Genomic DNA, 18,880 nt, shown 5'->3' with positions numbered 1-18,880 from the left:
ATAGTTATTTCATAGTTTATCGCAAATGATTCTAATATCTTAAGACTTTACCAGTCTAGTTCTTTTTGTCTATTATTTCTGCTATGTGTGTAGTTATCTTTTAATATGTGTTGGTCATTGTTATTGGAAAATGATTTGTGAGATTTATGTGAAGGCCAAATTGAAGGCACCTTCTTCCCCTTCACAAAGCATCTGAAAGTGCTCTCAGTTTAAGACCCACCATAAACCAAACTCAAGGCTTGAGTTTCCCATAAGACTTGGAGAATTCAAGTAAGAGCAGTAATTGCTTCACCCTCCCCCAGCGTTATAGCTGTTTGGCATCCAGCTTATTATAGCAAGGGTCTCCTATTAAATTTCTTGCCTAGTACTAGCCCCAGTTTTGACTGTCATCACCCCTACCCCACCCCAGCCACCATGAGGCTGTCAAAGTGAAAATTCAGAATTGCTGGAAATGGCAAATGCCTTCAGGGTAAATGCAATTTTCTTACTTGTTCATTTCTTTTGGTTCCTTCTTTCCCATAATTTTTGCCGTTATTATTTTGTCAGATCATTGTTGGATGATTCCTGTATTTTCTCTAAGAATTTTGGTTGTTTTCAGCAGAATGGTTGGGGGGAAAAATCTAGCTCTCTAGCATCAGAAGCAAAGTTCCTACAGTGTTATACCACTTGACCCCACAACTGCTCTTTAAGTCATTTTCATTATCCTTACACAGGTGAGGAAATGGAAACCCAACATGGAAAAGTAACCTGCCCAAAGTAACACAGCTAGTAAAAAACCCATACCTCCCTGACTCTAAACATTTTCATTTATTTTATTTGGATAAAAATCAGCAGTAGCTAATAACAACAAGGACATTCAGTGTCCAGTTCTCGCTTCTAGTGCCACTTTCCAATAAAAGGAAGCAGGGTACCTGAAGAAATGACTGATTCCAAGAATGGGGCAATGCATACATAAGATAAGCCTGAGGCATCCTTCAGTGCTAGAAGGTAAGAAAGTGCCCAAAATGAAAACTAAAACAAAATACCCCATAATTGCGGGGTATGTCAAGGGGACACTAGAATGAGTCAACTTAGAGTTCCCAGTGGCCAAAGCTGGAACAGTCTGAGCATAGGATTATAACCCCAAGTATAAAATAATTAAATATAAGTCCATAATGATATAAATAAATGATGAAATGGATAAATAACTGGGGTTAAAAAAGACCAGTCTTTCTTACTAATGTATGTAGATTCAGTAAATGAAACCTAATTCATGTCCCTTGAGTGTGGGTTGGACTCCATGGTTTTCTTTTCTTTTTTCTTTTCTCTTATCTTCCCTTCTCTTCTTCTCTTCCTTTCTTTTCTTTTCCTTTCTTATTTATTTATTTATTTATTTATTTATTTATTTTTAATAATTTATTGTCAAGTTAGCTAACCTACAGTGTACATAGTGTAGTCTTGGCTTCGGGAGTAGATTCCTCTAATTCATCACTTACGTACAACACCCAGTGCTCATCCCAACAAGTACCCTCCTCAATGCCCATCACATGGCCATTTTCCCCACCCTCCAGCCCCCCGCTCCCATCAGCCCCCAGTTTGTTGTCTGTATTTAAGAGTCTTTTATGGTTTGCCTCCTTCTCTCTCTGCAACTTACTTTTCCTTCCCTTCCCTATGGTCTTCTGCTAAGTTTCTCAAATTCCACATCATATGAGTGAAAACGTATGATATCTGTCTCTAACTGACTTATTTCATTTAGCATAATACCCTCCAGTTCCGTCCGCGTTGTTACAAATGGCAAGATTTCATTCTTTTTCATCGCCAGGTAGTATTCTAGTGTGTGTGTGTGTGTGTGTGTGTGTGTGTGTGTGTGTGTGTGTGTGATCTTTATCCATTCATCAGTTGATGGACATTTGGGCTCTTTCCATAATTTGGTTATTGTTGATAGCGTTGCTATAAACATTGGGCTACATGTGCACCTAGAAATCAGCACTCCTGTATCCTTTGGATAAATTCCTAGTAGTGCTATCACTGCATTGTAGGGCAATTGTATTTTTAATTTTTGAGGAACCTCCACACTGTTTTCCAGAGCGGCTGCACCAGTTTGCATTCCCACCAACAGGGCAAAAGGGCTTCCCTTTCTCCACATCCTCGCCAACATCTGTTGTTTCCTGAGTTGTTAATTTTAGACACACTGACCAGTGTGAAAAAATTTTCTTTTATTTTAGAGAACAGAGCATTGACAGGGAAAACAGTTACTTTACAGTGGAGAAATCTGGCAGATCCCACCTTAACCAAGTACAGTAGGTGATCACGAGTAATAAGTTGTGTTGATGACATATACTGATGATATTATGCGGTGAAAACAGCACTTCACTTATCTACAAAAATCCATACCACTTATCTACAAAAATGTCAGAGGGAATCAGATGGAAGTACGGTCTACACAATACCTAACCAGCCCTCAAACTGCCAGTGCATGAAAGACAAGGAAAAACTAAAAAAAAAAAAACAACAACACAGACCAGAAGAGACTTAAGGAGTCATGATATCTAAATTCAGTGCAGTGTCCTGGACTGAGTCCTGGAAGAGAAAAAGGACATTAGTAGAAAAACTGATGAAATATGAATAAATTGTAGTTTGCTAGTATTAACGTACCAATATGGACCTCTTAGTTTTTACAATGGACCATAGTTATGTACGATGTTAACATTAGGAGAAACCGGGTGAAGCGCATATGAGAACGCTCCATATTATCTTTGGAACTTTTCCATAAATCCAAAAGTATTCCAAAATAAAAGGTTTATTAAGAAAAAAATAAAGCATCAGGGAATAGCAGTCAGCCGGGGCTGATTATAAATAAGAAAACTTCCGAACACCCAGGAGTGATGCTGCAGGTCTGGGCTCTGATAATCAGCAATGCGTGTATTTATGCTAAAAGAAAACAAAATGGAATTTCATTCTCATAAAGATCTTCCAGGTAAGTAAGGCTGATGTAATCCCCATTCAACAAATGAGTGAAACTCTGCAACAGCGAAGTTAAAAGACTGCCCAAGATTCTAGCTGAGCAGAGAAACCAGAACTCCTAATCCCAGATGGATCATCCTGCTTGTCTGCATGGGGCACTACAACAGCTGAGTTCAAAAGCTTCGCAGGGGCCTGCCTGATGTCCCCGAGTAGGTAAAATCCATCCACATATTCCAAAGGCAGCATAAGTGCCCTGTTGTCCAACTGGAGCCCATAGGAGAGGGGGTTGGGTTGGGGTTTGTTTTCTTTTTAGACTCCAGCTGATCCCCCAACCGCCCTTCATAGCTGTGATAACTAACTCCTTTCTTTTGTCTGGAACTTCGCTGTTGACAGAGCTCGTCCACATTCCTTATCCTGTGTAATCCCCACAAGCACCCTGTAGTGTGAATCGCTGTTAATCCACTTTATGGATTGGGAGACTAAGGCTGGTTTACTGCTGATTCAGGCAGTGGTAAAGGCGAGGCTTTGGGACTCTAGTACACTGCTGTTCTCAGTGTTCCCAGGCCCAAATTGTAGGATGAGCTGGCTCCACCTTTATGTCCTCAAAGTAGGTAGGGCCCTGGCTCAAAGGCAGTCCTGTGGCAATATCCCCAGGACTCCATCATAACAATGCCCCTAAGCTGGGGTGCCTGGATGGTTCAGTCGGCTGCGTATCTGACTCTTGATTTCAGCTCAGGTCATGGTCTTGCGTTCCGTGGGTTCAAACCCTGCATTGAGCTCGGTGCTGACAGTGTGGAGCCTGCTTGGGATTCTCTCTCTCCCTCTCTCTCTGCCCCTCCCCTGCTTGTTCTCACTGTCTCTCTTGAAATGAATAAATAAAAAAGAAAAATGCTCCTAAGTAACAGATTTCTGTGCCCTTTCCATTAGGTACTTTAGCAGGGGTATGTATAAAACAAATGTGTGCTTTGTTCTTGGAAAATTTAGCATCCAGGCATTATCCTGTTTCATTCTTCATTAACCTAGACATTTGGATTTATTTTTCTTCAGATAATTATCAGCATTAGGGAGTAGCAATCAGCCAAGGCTCATGTTAAGAAGGCAAGACTTTCAAAATAATCTACCAGTTATTAATTGTGTATATCCACTAAAACCAACTTCGTTTGCTTAAAAAAGAGAGAGAGGGGCGCCTGGGTGGCTCAGTCGGTTGAGCGTCCGACTTCGGCTCAGGTCATGATCTCACAGTCTGTGAGTTCAAGCCCCGCGTCGGGCTCTGTGCTGACAGCTCAGAGCCTGGAGCCTGTTTCGGATTCTGTGTCTCCCTTTCTCTCTGACCCTCCCCCGTTCATGCTCTCTCTGTATCTCAAAAATAAACAAACATTAAAAAAAAAGTTTTTTTTTAAATAAAAAAGAGAGAGACAAAACAAAACAAATACTTCAACTTCTTAAAATAGTGTATTTTACTGCAAATGAATATTTGGCCTTGAGTCCCTACTTTTACACCAGCCTTTAAAGCAAATTTCAGTTTTACATAGAGGAGCCTCATTTTTCTCATTGGAGTGTTTGCACCCTGAATTCCTGGCACAGCTGTCCTGCTCTGTCAGTGCCCACCAGCACTGGAACACGACTCTCGGTGACATGCAAAGAAAAAGCAAGTACATGGGACATGTGGTCAGCTCATGCCAAGAAATCAACACAGGAGGAAGCTTTAAAGTTTATGTGTGTTGAGAGAACCACAGCCCAGCTGTGGGTTGCAGATCAAAAACGACCCTATTCAGTGTGGTGAAAATAATACTTAGCAAAATGTTGAATCAGGTTCTATTTCCTGCCCTAAACCCAAATAATGGAACCACGTGAGAAAGCATGTTATAAAGGATCTGCAGGGAGGTCAGAGAGGACTGCATAACCCTGCCCAGACGTAAGGAGGGCCACCCTTGGCACCTTCCAAAAGCCATGGGAGATTGCCTGTAAGAGTAACACTATTAAAAACCAAAATTTCATTCAGGAAGAGAGAAAATAAATACTAATCATGACCATGTCCAAGCAATCTTGACACCCTTCCCCAATATTTGATCATGTTACACCCAAACATTGCCTTGATGTCCTGTTTGAGCCATGACCCGTCAATTTCTTCCTAAGTGCACAGTTTCTGCTGGGGCGACAGATGGCTGGCACCTTGTCCCATCTAAGTCATTCCCCCATGCCTTCAAGACTGTTTTCATTTTGGTGTGCCCACTGATGTGCTAGGGTGTTCTAGGGTGAAGCCCAGATTTAGCACTGGAACAGTGACCAGAAGGACAAGCCTAAGTCCTCTTCTGCACCCTTGGCAACAAGGGCACACAGGAACAGACCCAGCCCCTGGTAGCCTTGGTCTGCTCCACTGAAAGGGACGATCCCTTCTCTCCCTGTGTAAGAGAGAGCTGCTCAGGGACCCAGTTGTAGCAAGGAGGCCAAGGGGAGCCTGTTGATGGCAAGTGATCTCTTAGGCTGTATCTGCTCGAGTCTACAACAACTACTAAGGCTTGGAGTTTAGTTTCGGTTTAGTCATTCAAATGGTTGAATCATCACAGGGGGGAATCATTCAAGCCCATTGACTGATCGGTCATTCAAGTACTTCTGAGCAGAGGTACCACCTTAATGTCAATGACACACATTGATTTATTCTTAGGAAATGTGGCTTGGAGTAAGAATGTGCAGAAGTGTGGCAGACCCCCAGACCCCAAAAGCCAAGACCCTACTGGGATCCTTCAAATTTAGAAGATGGATCACACTTATTTGCTATTTTGAACTAAGTGAAGAATATAAATTCAGCCATTGCCTTGTGGCCAAAAGGCTTGGGGTAGAAGAAACAAACCAGGAAGAAAACTTAAGGAGGAGTTCTAAGCTGGGAAGATGGTGTTGGGATGTTAGCCCTTCTCAAATCTCAGCTTCAAGAACATGTACCTTATACTTGTACCTGTGATGCTTAGAAACGGTACACCTGCCCTTCACTTCCTACAAATGCAGTATGGCTGCTTTCCATGCTGCTTCTGTTAAAGGCTTCTTTTCAATGGACACTCAGATTTCCTATTCTTCTATTTTCATTTTCCCAAACCATCTGCATCACGGCATCTGAACAGATGCTCAGGTACCAGAAACAAATACAACACGAACTGGGATTTTAGGGCATAGGACATTAAAACATGCTTGAACAGGGAAAGGGAGGTAGGGTGTCTCAGTTCCTTGGCCTCGTCTACTACCCACAGACTCTTGATTTTTTTTTTGTAAGGAATTTGAGAAGGAATCTGTGGTTCCCTCACCCTGGTCCCACTTACCCAGCAAGGCCCATCTGACTTGGCTACAAGCAAGTGATGAGGTTGTGACGCTTGGCTCTGTTCTACAGGCTGAGTGGAGAAGCTTGTATGGAATGTAACCACAGGCACCCATCCCATCAGGGTGGGAAGGGACATCTCCTGTTTGGTGGCTTTGGTGAAGAAACTGGGTGTTATGAAATAATAGCACAATGGAGTGGTCATACAGAGAATGCAACAGAGTCAAATTTTAAAGTCTCCATTGATTTGAAAGCATCCTCGGAACTGGTTTTAACCTTCTTTCACTTCTGTAGAACCCCTTGGTTCACCTGCAGGAGACAGCAGGGACCAACTAGAATATGAACGCATCCTGGTCCACCTTCTCTTTCCAGAGCTGGAGACCTCACACAGAGAGCCAGGGAAAATATCAGTACCAACAGATACTAAGAAAGTGGGTTCTCTCTTTTCCCTTCCCCCTGCCCTTTACCCCTGGGCCCAGCCTGCTCCTCAGCAGCATAAAATGCATTGTTGAACCTATAAATGGACACCACTCAACTGAGGTTAAGAAAATACAAGTGGGATTTGATTTCTTCAGTTTGACCAAGGACTGTGAGGTCACCACTCCTGCAATCCTGGTTTCCACGTGGCAGCCACCTGGTCAACCCTCATGCTTTGCCCCATACTACAGTTTTGTGTATCTGGGGAATGAACCAGCATCATTCTGTTTCTCTTATTCTCAAGGTCAACTTGTTAGAACCACAGGAGAGAGCAGTTTGTTCTGCTGATCTCCAGCCCCTGGGTTCTTCTGGCAGCTGCATTATCCTGGGCTCCTTGGGGTGATATTTGAAGTGCTGGGTAACTAGGGCATCCTTCTCCATCCTTTCTCCATGAAAGTCTCAGGGTTCACCCCCTTACTCCAGGATGCACAGCGAGAATTTCCCACTGGCAAAATGTGTTCCTAAGAGTAGCTGTGTTATAATAAAAAGACCTTTTAGGAGATGGAATTCAGCTCTGTGTAAGCATGCAAGGCAAACCGTGTTACAGTTAAGGACAAGGTCGGTTTTATTATGATTCCATAATAATACAATTTAAGTGAATTACTGAACTCAAAACAGGAATGGTCCCTACTATATCCATTTTGTTAGAAATTCATATTCTAGCTAGAAATGAATATTTTTTTACAAAATAAAACGTGTTTGTAGCTGCTTTTCTTTTTCTGATGCTGTTACCTTTTTCCTTTGATTTTAGAGACTAGATATGGCTGTGGCCTTCTCTACTCCTTCTGTCTTCTGGGGGACTCAAAGCACCTGGTACTTAGTAACTACACAAAATAGGGGTGGTCCCATTTTAAAGCACAATGGACAGGACTCACTTGTGAGAACCCACAGGTCTGTCCTTCCCTGGACACTGGTCATCCCCATCACAGAACTACCAGGCCTTAATTCTGTAACCAAATTGGCTATTGCTGAGACAATGTAAGAAGAATATCCAAATCAAGTGTGTGACTTTTTGTAGGGTCTTTTGGGATACGGGTGATCTATTTCTTAATCTGGGTGATGGTTACATGAGTATGTTCCTTTTGTAATAATTTAGCAAGCTGGTGTATACTTGTTATTTCTATCTCTGCATGCACGTTATGCTCCAACTAAAAATAATGAAAAGAAGAATCTTCTGTTTTACTTATATAAAACCTTTTGTTGAAACCCAATCTGAAATTTATGCTGACCATGATATGGGGAGGGTAATTAAACTTTTTATTTTGAGAGATCATAGATCCACATGCACTTATAGGAACCAATACAGAGATATTTCATATTATTTTACCTAGTTTCCCCCAATGGCATCAGCTGCAGAACCATAGTACAATATCACACCCCAATTTTGACATGGTATGGTAAATATACAGAGCTTTCTCGTCACCACGGAGGTTCCTCCTGTGTCTGTTTTATAGGCACACCCTGTTTCCTTCCCTTGCCTCCCCTATAATTCTTAGCAAACACAAATCTGTCCTCCATCTCTATCATTTTGTCATTCCAAGTTGTGCAAATGGGATCACATAATATGCAACCTTTCGGGGCTGACTTTTTCCACCCAGCATAATCTTCTAGAAATCCATCCAAGTTGTTGCATCTATCAGTAGTCTGTTTCTTTTTATTACAAAGGAGTACTCCATGGAGTGGATGTAGCACAGTTTGTTAAACCATTCACTCATTGAAAGACATCTGGTTTTCTTCCAGTTTTGACTATTAGGAATAAAGCTATTATAAACATTTGTGCATAGGTTTTGGTATGAATATAGGTTTTAATTTCTCTAGAGTAAATTCCCAAGAATGTGTTTGCTGGGTCAAATGGTGGGTACATGATGATTTTTTTTTAAAAAGAAATTGCTGAACTATTTTTCAGAGTGGCTGTAACATTTAACATTCCCACCAGCAATGTAGGAGTGATTCCATTTCTTCATGTCCTCATTAGCCTTTCATGGTGTCACTATTTTCTATTTTAGCCACTCTGATAGATATATAGTAATATTTATTGTGGATTTAAGTTGTGTTTCCCTAATGGATAATGATGTTGAACGTTTTTTCATGTGTTTATATGCCATTTGTATATCCTCCTTGTTGAAATGTCTGCTCTGACATCTTTTGCCCATGTTCTAATTGGATTTGGTAGTTGTTTTTTTTTTTTTTTTTAACTGTTGAGTTTTTAGAGTTCTTTATATATTCTAGATACTAGCCCTTTGTCAGATAGTTTGTAAATATTTTCTTCTGGCTTGTCCTTCTATCTTGACATAGTCTTTTTTCCAGAGTAAAAGTTCTTAATTTTGATGAAATCCAGTTTATCAGTTTTCCTTTTATGGATCCTACTTTTGGTGTATGTCTCATAATTTTTCACATATCCCTAGGTCCTGAAGACTTTATCCTACAGTTTTTTTCTAAACTTTTTTACTTCTACAGTTTACATTTCGGTCCACAATTCATTGTGAGTTAATTTTTGTATAAGTTAGGAGATTTGGGTTGAGATTCATTTTGTTGGTCTAAGAATGTCCAATTGCTCCAGGAAAAATTTGTTGAAAGGCTATCTTTCCTCCACTGAATTGCTTTAACATCTTTATCTAAGCAGTTGGACATATTTGTATAGTCCTGTTTCTGCAGTCTCAGTTTTTTTTTTATTTTTATTTTTTTGCAGTCTCAGTTTTGATCCATGGATCTATGTGTCTATGCCTCTGCCAATATCATATGGTCAGTCGTGATTACTGTAGTTACATAAATCTTGAAATCTGCTGAAGTTTTTCCTCTCACTTTATTCTTTTTCAAAATTGTTTTAGCATTTTCTTTCTTTCCCTTTCCATGTAAATATTAGAATAATCTTATCTATATTATTTGAAAAATCTTGGTAGGATTTTGATAGGAATTATGTTAAATCTGTATAACAGTTTTTGGAAAAGTGACATCAATGCTATACTGGATCTGGGGTGCCTAGGTGGCTTAGTCGGTTAAGCACCCAACTCTTGATCTCTACTCAGGTCATGATCTCACAGTTTATGAGTTTGAGCCCCTCGTTGGGCTCTGAGCTGACAGCACAAAGTGTGCTTGAAATTCTCTCTCTCCCTCTCTCTGCCCCTCCCCCTGCTCTCGCTCTCTCTCTCAAAAATAAATAAACATATGAAAATTATGATGCTAAATGTTCTAATCCATGAATATGGTATGTCTCTCCATTTATATAGATTTCCTTTCATTTCTTTTATCAGCACATTGTTGTTTTTGACATACAAGTCTTATACATGTTTTGTTAGATTTACACCTAATTATTTATTTCTTTTGTTTTTTCGAGAGGTTGTAAATTGTATTGCATATTTTATTTTAAGTGTCTACACACCCATCACTAGTATGTGGAGATAGTTGATTTTTATTTATTATTCTTATAATCTATAATCTTTCTGAACTTACTTATTAATTCTAGGAGTTCTTACAAATTCCTTGGAATTTTCTACATAGACAAACATGTCATCTGAAAATAGGACAGTATTTCACTAGATATAGGATTCTGGGATGAGGGTTCTTTTCTTTCAGCACCTGAAGGCATTTTTGGCTTCATGGTTAATAATTAAAATCCATTGTCATTCAAATCGTTTTTTCCCTTATAAGTAAAGTGTGTTATTTCTCTCTACCTTCAAGATTTTTTGGAGGGGGTGGGTCTTTAGTTTTCAAAAGTTTAACTATGATGTTCCATGTGTGGATTTCTTTGGGTTTATCCTGGGTCAGGTTTGCTCAGCTTTTTGAATTTGTTGGTTTCTGTCTTTTGGCAAAAATGGGGAATTTTTTTTTTGGTCATTTCATTAAGTGCTTTTTAGTCCTACCTCCCTTTCTTCTACTTCTGTAACTCTGATAACACTTAAGTTAGATATTTTTTTTTTTTTATAATCACACAGGTCCCTAAGCCTCTGTTCATTTTTTTTCAGTCTATTTTCTTTCCATTGTTCGGAGTCATAATTTCTATTGTTCTGTTTTCCAGTTTCCTGATTCTTTCCCCTATCTCCTAAATTTTGCTGTTGAGGATATCCACTGAGTTTTTATACAGGTCATTATATTTTTCAGTCCTCACATTTCTATTTGTTTTTTTGTATTTCCTATTTCTTTGCTGAGATTTTTTGTTTGTTTGTTTCAAGTGTGGTCATATCTGATTGTTGAAGCATTTTTATGAAGGTTGCTTTAAAATCTTTGCTTGATAATTCTAGCATTTCTGTCATCTCGGTATTGGCAACTATTGGTTGTCTTTTTCTTCAGTTTGACTTCTGATTGAAACCTGGACATTTGAGGTATTAAATTATGAAACAGTGGGATTTTGTTTAAGCCTTCTGTTTTTGATCCATTGCTCCAGTGGGAGAAAAGGAGCATACTACCTTACTACTGCCCTATAGGGACAGAAGTCAATTCTCCATTCAACCTCTGCTGATATCTAAGGGGGGCTCCTTTTTACTGTTGGGTGAGGGTAGAACTTACAGTTGCCAACTGGGCCTCCACTGATACCTTCCTGGTGGTGAAGGGTAGGAGAGCTTCATTGCTGCTCCCCACATTGTCTCCATTAACACTGGCAGTGTCTTTGCTATCACCATGCAATGGTTAAATCCTTCCTTTCACTAGGCCTCCTTTACAGCACTCCATCTGGAAGAGGAAGGAGTGCATCTCTATTGCCAGGTGTAGGTGGAAGCCTAGCCTCCCCATGTGGTCTCCACTGTCATGATGGCAGACACCTCACTACAGCCTGGCAAGGGTGGAAGACTAAGCTCCCCACTCAGCCTTGAGAAGACATGTTGATAGAGCCATAGTCTTCTATGGTGTTTGGCTGGAGTAGGGTGGTTATTGTCTAAAAATTTTCTGCCTTGCTTGACAGCCCCTTTTGACTGGAGAGGACATGCTTTTGTTGGGGTTTATATCTGCATCTATTAATGTTCTTGGGTTGACATCTTCTTTAACTCTGAGTGTGGGATATATGAGGTAAAAAGGAAACCCAGAGAATTCACCACTGTGTCATTCCTCAGCTCCCCATATCCCTCAACAGACTGTTGTCTTCTCCTCACATTTGAGTCTTCTTATGTTTGTAATATATATATGACAAAACCTGAACAAAACCCTGCTATATATATATATAAACTATATATGGACTATATATATATATGTCAAAGTGGGCTTTGACTATGATTTTTGAGAAGAAAAAATGGTATCTGATAGAATGTTTTCTGGAGAGCTTCATGATTTCATTTGAACTCAGACTGATGGCCTCCCCGGATCTTCAATTTTTTTAGTCCTTTTTCACTTGAACCATCCCCAGCCCCTCTGTTCTCGTGCTGAAGAGTCTGCCTGCAACTGTTTCATCCAGTGACAATATCTTACTTTATCTGGAGGATTCTTTCCAGTCCTTGCTGGCCTAGAACCATACAATCCTGATTCCTATAAGCCCAAGCAAGAAATTTTCCTAGGAAAGGAGTTAACCTATCTATGGTAAAATGAGAAAAATAAAATATATTGAGTTTTTTGTAATGAAAAATAGTTTTTCATTAAAAATGTCATTATGTTCTTCCTACTTTTTAGGTGCTGAATGTTACCATTTAAATAAAATAGTGATAGTGGTCCATTTTTTTGATATCCTTACTTGACTATATATATATATATATATATATATATATATATATGTAGGCAATTACATGTTGGTTTGCCCCATATTGATTTTTTCCTTTCCTTTTCTCTTAATTGAAAAGAAATGAGGTCTACTTTACATATACTGAAGTATACAAATATTAGTGGTACAGTTCATTGAGTTTTGACAAATAAAATTGTAGATTGTATAATGTACACCCCATCACCCAAGAGATTTCCCTCAGCCTGTTTCCATCAATCCCTCCCTTTTGCCCCCAAGGTTCTGACTTTGTCATTACATTTCAGTTTGGCTGCTCTAGAGCGTTACAGGAATGGAAGCAAATAGACTCTCCTTTTGCTCAACTTGATGTTTATGAGATGTTCAGTAGTTCATTTTTTCCTTTTTTTTTTTCTGAGTGATATTTCACTGTAGAGATATCTCCCAACTCCTTCTCTTTCCCAAATGATCTCTCTAGGCCCCTGCTATATCAATCTTGAGCAATTGGCCTTGTTACCTCCAACTGACCTCAGCTGCATCATTCCATGGGTATATTTATACTCACTATGGAAAGAAAAAATAACTGAAGACTTTAAGACTTACTTTTCATTTTTTTCTTGCATTAGAAAACAATTAAAAAATTGTTTATTCTTCTGTTGATTGACATTTATGGTATCATGGATCAGTATTATTATGAATAAAATTGTCAGGATCATTTTTATACAAGGTTTTTTTTGACATGTTTTCATGTCTTTTGGTGAATACTTAGAATAGGTGGTATGGTAGACATTTATTGAACTGTTTAAGAACCATAAACAGTTCTTTTAAAAGTGATTATATCATTTTACATCCCCACTAGTAACATATAAAGGTTCCATTTTTCCACATTCTCATCAACATTTGGTGTTGTCACTCTTTTAAATTTTAGCCATTTTAGTGGATGCGTAGTAATATCTCATTGTGTATTAATTTTCATTTCCCTAGTATTTAATGGTGTTGGGCACCCTTTCAAGGTGCTTATTGTTTCTTCTTATGTCTTAGTCTTTTGTCCATTTTTAAACTGTGTGTTATTATTGTTTTAAATGTTGAGTTATAAGACTTATACATTCTACATACAAGTATTTGGAATTTTCCCAGTCTGCGGCCTATTCATTTTCTTAACAGTATCTTTTAAGAAGCTGAAGGTTTTAAGTTCAATGGAAAAAAAATTGTCAACTTAAAATTTTTTGTCAGTGTCTTTGGGCCTTGTCTAAGAAATCTTTGCCTAACTCAAGTTTGCAAAGATATTCTCTCATGCTTTCTTCTAGAAGCTATGTGATTTTTGCTTTTACATTTTGGTCTATGTCTTATCTCAAATAAATTTCTGAGTATAGTATGAGGTAGGCGTTGAAGTTCATTATTTTTTATACAGTTATCCAAGTGTTCAAGCAACATTTGTTAAAAAGATTATCCTTTATTAGCACCTGGGTGGTTCAGTCAGTTAAGTGTCCAACTCTTGATTTTGGCTCAGGTCATGATCTTAGAGTTCATGGATTCGAGCCCCGTGTCAGGCTCTGCCCTGACAGTGTGGAGCCTGCTCGGGATTCTCTCTCTCCCTCTCTCTCTCTGCCCTTCCCCCACTCGTGTGTGCATGCTCTTGCTCTCTCTCTCTCTCTTTCTCAAAATAAATAAACTTAAAAAAAAAAAAAGATTGTCCTTTATCCATGGAAATATTTTGGCTTCTTATTAAGAAAAAATTGATCATGTAAGTGTGGGTTTGTCTCTGGGCTCTCTATTCTAGTCCACTGATGTACTTATCTCCTATTTTGCTAATTCTGTCTTTATTATTATATTAAATTTTATACCAGAAAATGTAAGGCCTTCAGATTTTTTATTCCTTTTCAAAATTGTTTTTTGTTATTCTGAAAACTGCCTATTTCCATACATATTTTAGAATTAGCTTGTGAATTTCATGGAATAAAGAAGGGGACAGCTAGGATTTTGATTGTGATTCCATTAAACCTATATATCAGTTTGGGGGGAATTGATGTTTTAACAGTCCATGAACATGGTATGTCTCTTCATGTATTCAATTCTTTCCAACAATGTTTTAGAATTTTCAGTAATAGAGTTCTTGAACAGATTTCATTAAATTTATTACAAAGTGGTTTTTTTTTATTTTTCAAAGCTATTGCAAATTATGTATTTAAAATTTTAATTTTCTATATGTATGTTTCATATTTAGTACACACACAATTAATTCTTGTACATTGCCTTGTATACATAAGCTCACTAACTCACCTAATAGTTCAAGCATTTTATTTGTAGATTCCCTGAGATTTTCTAAGTACTCAGTCATGACATCTAAAAATAAAAAGACTGACTTCTTTCTTTTCAACCTATATGTTTTATAAAGATCCCACCAAGAGTCAAGTCGAGCAAGGGCTGCTTTAATTAGACCAAGGTCATTGTCCCTAGTCCAATTCCCACACACCCCCCACTCCCATACTGCCTTTTTTGTCCTGTCAGCAGTTGAGCTGGGAGGATGTTAGACTATAGTCTGGGATATCTTCGATTCTCCATTGGGTTCAACTTCTGGTTGTAACTATGGGATCAAAGTTCTCTTGAATCTTTCTACATTCTAACTAGAAGTACAAGTCCTCCCAAATTTCTTTCAAAGCATCAGGACACAGTGTTGTCAAATTACTGCTTCAGGTCCTGATTATTTTTGAAGTTTTCATGAAATATTAGTTAAAGAAAAAAACGAGGAAGGATTTTTCTCAAATATACCAATCATGCATATGTTCATGTTAAGAAAATAAACTAAATTTTTTGATATAAAACATTACTTTTGACATTGTTTGGGTCCATGAAATTCAAAGCTCCAGGACCCACTGCCACAGAATTTCTCCCTAATATCTTGGGTTTTACTGTTATGTTCTGGCAGTTTGTGGGGCTTCTGTTTCTTGAAAAAAATTTTGGACTGAAAATTATTCCTTCTTGGGTATGCTTACATTTCTTTGGGTCTGTATTTACAAGGTTGAACTATCAGTTGATTAAACTACTGTATTCTTTTGTCTGAAAAGGTGTAACGCTAATAGGTGTGAAGCTTTATTATAACCACCTAATTTAATATTCTTTCTAGTTTCACGTAAATGTCTTTGTAGAAAATGCTACCAAGAGCGGCATTGTGGTTACTTTAATTCCATTGCCAATACTTTTATATGGTTTCCTGTATTCTAAAGGGAAAGCTATATGCACTTTTCTTCTTTTAAAACTTTTCCTCTTATGAATCAGTAGCAGCGTGAATAAATGTCAGAAGTTCTTATTAAGTGGTTAAAGTTGATGTCTCTGTCTCAGCATTCTTGTTTTAGGTAATGATGATTAAGCAGACTTCATAATGGAAAATGCCAGAGTGTTAAAGAAATTTTTTTTCTTGCTAAGTAAAGAACACATGATAATAGTAATATTTGTAAATACTCGCCTTGTGCCAAACTTGCTTAATCCTTATATTTTAAAGATAAGAAAGGTAATCACGGCTTCGAGGTCACAGCATTAGGGTTCAAAAGTCCCACTCCTTTACTGAAATGGGCATTGTCAGTAATATTTAGAAAATACCAGGATTGTGTACTCTCCAGTTGAAAAACATTGTGATAGGAAGAACATTTTGAAGGTTAATTTGTCTCTCCTCAAAATGAACTCTTGGGGCAGGTGAAATGAGGTATTTTGTTTTTGTTTGTTAAGGAAGGCAATTTCTCCATTCTAACATTTCAGATTATAACTAAATATTTTTATTAGCTGAAGAACTAATCAAATAAAGTATAATTTATACTGATTCAGAGAAAATACTAAGCCGGAGTCCTGATTATTTAATACAACCACAGAATTTCCTTTCTTGCTAATGGAACTTGGCTGTAGAGAAAACCATGGGAATGTACATGTTCTTGGGACCAGGAGGCCCAATATGCTAAGCTCTGGCAGGCTTGAGATGCGAGCGGCCAGTAAAAACAAGAGCTGAGCTCCCCTTTCCAGTGGTTGTTGGGTAAATTGAGAGAGTTAGAATCATCGCACGTAGTGTGCTATTATGCCCCCATGTGAGTGTTTCGGGTATGTTTTTCTTTACATTTACCACTAGCCAGGCATTTGGGCTAAGATAGCAAATTAGCTGTTACAGACCTACCACTGTGACCCTTTTCCTACAGAGGCTGGCAATTCTTTAGGAAAGGTGAATGGATGGGAGAGAAGTAAGATCACAGCCTGCCTGTGTGAATTCAGCGAGTTTGGACGTCTCCACAAAAAGTTGTAATAGCTGCAGATTGAATTTTACTGGATTGTGACAGTTTTCACTGACTATTCTGTGACGATCAGCATGTTTCTCTTCTGAAGGGATTTGAATTGTGTTTGGTGACTTATGGTACGGATCAGAGGAGCAGAGAGGGCCTGTAGACCTGTGCGGCAGAGTTCATCCAGCTTCCTGAAGAAGAATCTGCAGAGCAAGTGGCCCTCCCTTTACAGGAAGAAAACCTGTTTCCTTGAATACCCTTGTGTCTAAGCCCCACTGGCCCGGACATAGTTTCTGGAGACTTGGAGGCTTATCCTTCTCAGGAAGGGCATCCAGATCATCAGGCTGGCCTTTTTGTATCATGGCAGCTGGCTCTGAAGCCAAGGCCCTCAGCACCTCCCTCTAGTGGCAAGATCCTAGAGGCCCCCTGGGCTGCCCATTACTGCCCTAGCCCTCTTGGGGAATCTGAGCCAGCATGGCTGGCCAGACCCACATTCCCCACTCTCAGCACATATGGAATATCGATTTTGACTTAGAAAGAACATCAGGGGCCACACGTTTGGACAGGAGCAGAGGCATTTCCTCATGGCAACCCTCTACCCTCCAGAGATGGAAACAGGGGGAGACAGGGGGTAAAGATGGAGGCAGAATGGGTAGACGGGGCTGTAGAAGCAGAAAGAAAGCTCTGGATTAAAACCCTGGTTGTGCCAGTTATGAGGTATGTTACTTGGAGCAAAGTTAAATGACATGTTCATGTTCCTTCAGCTAACACAGCAACTATTTCCCGATGGCCGTACTCAGGCCGTCAACCTGCAACCAAGAACAGAAAGTTTGAAAGAGGCTTAATTAAGTTATGGTAGGCCAAGTAAGGGGGAGTGGGAAATGTGGTGATTCAGTGAAAGGTAATGAAGAGCGTCAAGTGGAAAGCAAGATAAATTTGCTTGGCCCAAGCAGAAGGGGCAGATTGTGCTTGGGTTGTAGGTGAGGAAACTAGTTGTGGGAACTCCATAAATCAAATTCTATTAAAGGACTCAAGTTCACAATCAAGAATTTTACTTTAAAACTAAACTGAGTAGCAAGTGGAAGTGATTCTGGGCTTTTCAGAAGAAAAATGATCAGATCAAAACAACACTCGAGAAAGGTAATCTTGTGAGGCAAGAATCTGAAGAACGTGGTGAGGGTTTGAATCAGGAGGCTACAAAACAAGAGTGGAAAGGATTCTCACACCAGATTTTTAGTATAACAACAGAGCAGAGGATTATGGATGACTTTTCCACGGAGGATAAAGACAGACAACAAAAATAAGCCAACCTTTCTCTTGTTGAGAGATTTTAGCACTGTGCCTGAGGGATGGACGCTGATACTCATTTTATTTCACACTCTTAACAACCTTCTAGAGAAGGTGGTAGTTACTAAAATGCAGCAATACATTTTGCTATTGTTTCATTCACACACATGTGGACACACACACACACACACACACACACAATCATTATAAAAGCTTTCAGACATATAAAAGGGGCCCAATTCATACAATAAGTAGCATCGTTGTACCTATTCCCTAGCTTGTCACTTCCAGGCTGCCATCACAGCACAAATGGAACCCACCCACTCGGCTGATGAATGGCATTATGTGTTGATATATGACCTTTCTCAAGAAGGATACTTTTTAAAGCTGTTTTAAACAAGGAGCACGTTACGCATCCTAGAATAAAAAGAGACATCCATTTGGATAGAAGTGGCAAATTATGGGTCCCTATACATGGGCTGGATTTCCACATACTGTCACACTCAGACCCCAAGCTTCCATGTAAATAGACAAATTCATATTGAAACTTATTGGTCTGAGTTTCTCGGGAGACTTTAAAGGCCCTAATGATAGTATTGGGGGGGGACAAAGCATCAACAACTCTTTTGCTGCCTTTTGCAGTATGGGCTTCACATAATTACCTCACTCTATCCTCCCAACCAATTCTGAGGTCAGACCTCTAACCTACACTTCAAAATTTTTGTCATGTTTATTTATTTATTTTGAGAGAGAGAAAGAGCGCAAGCAGGGGAGGGGGCAGAGACAGAGAGGGAGAGAAAGAAACCCAATACGGGGCTCCAACCCACAAACCGTGAGATCATGACCTGAGCCGAAATCAAGAGTTGGATGCTTAACCAACTTAGCCACCCAGGAGCCCTTAATCTACCCTTTATAGTAGACAGACTCCTGGCCATGGAGATGAACCCCTGTTGGCCACCTTGTTTAAGA

The 18,880-nt window shown here is 39.2% G+C and overlaps 1 protein-coding gene across 1 annotated transcript in view; it reads left to right on the top strand.

Annotated features, from left to right (window-relative positions):
- The window catches only part of ACOXL (acyl-CoA oxidase like), a 344,180-nt gene extending 327,393 nt beyond the window's left edge, over positions 1-16,787 (top strand). Inside the window, exon 17 of the mRNA XM_042930333.1 lies at positions 16,728-16,787. Within this exon, the coding sequence (XP_042786267.1) occupies positions 16,728-16,787 (60 nt within the window). The remainder of the gene's footprint in view (positions 1-16,727) is intronic.
- Positions 16,788-18,880: the final 2,093 nt, after the last annotated feature.

This window comes from Panthera leo, chromosome A3, assembly GCF_018350215.1.
Source record: "Panthera leo isolate Ple1 chromosome A3, P.leo_Ple1_pat1.1, whole genome shotgun sequence".
NCBI classification, from domain to species: domain Eukaryota; kingdom Metazoa; phylum Chordata; class Mammalia; order Carnivora; family Felidae; genus Panthera; species Panthera leo.
Note: the sequence above shows the minus strand (reverse complement) of the source record. Positions and strands in the feature narration are given on the sequence as shown.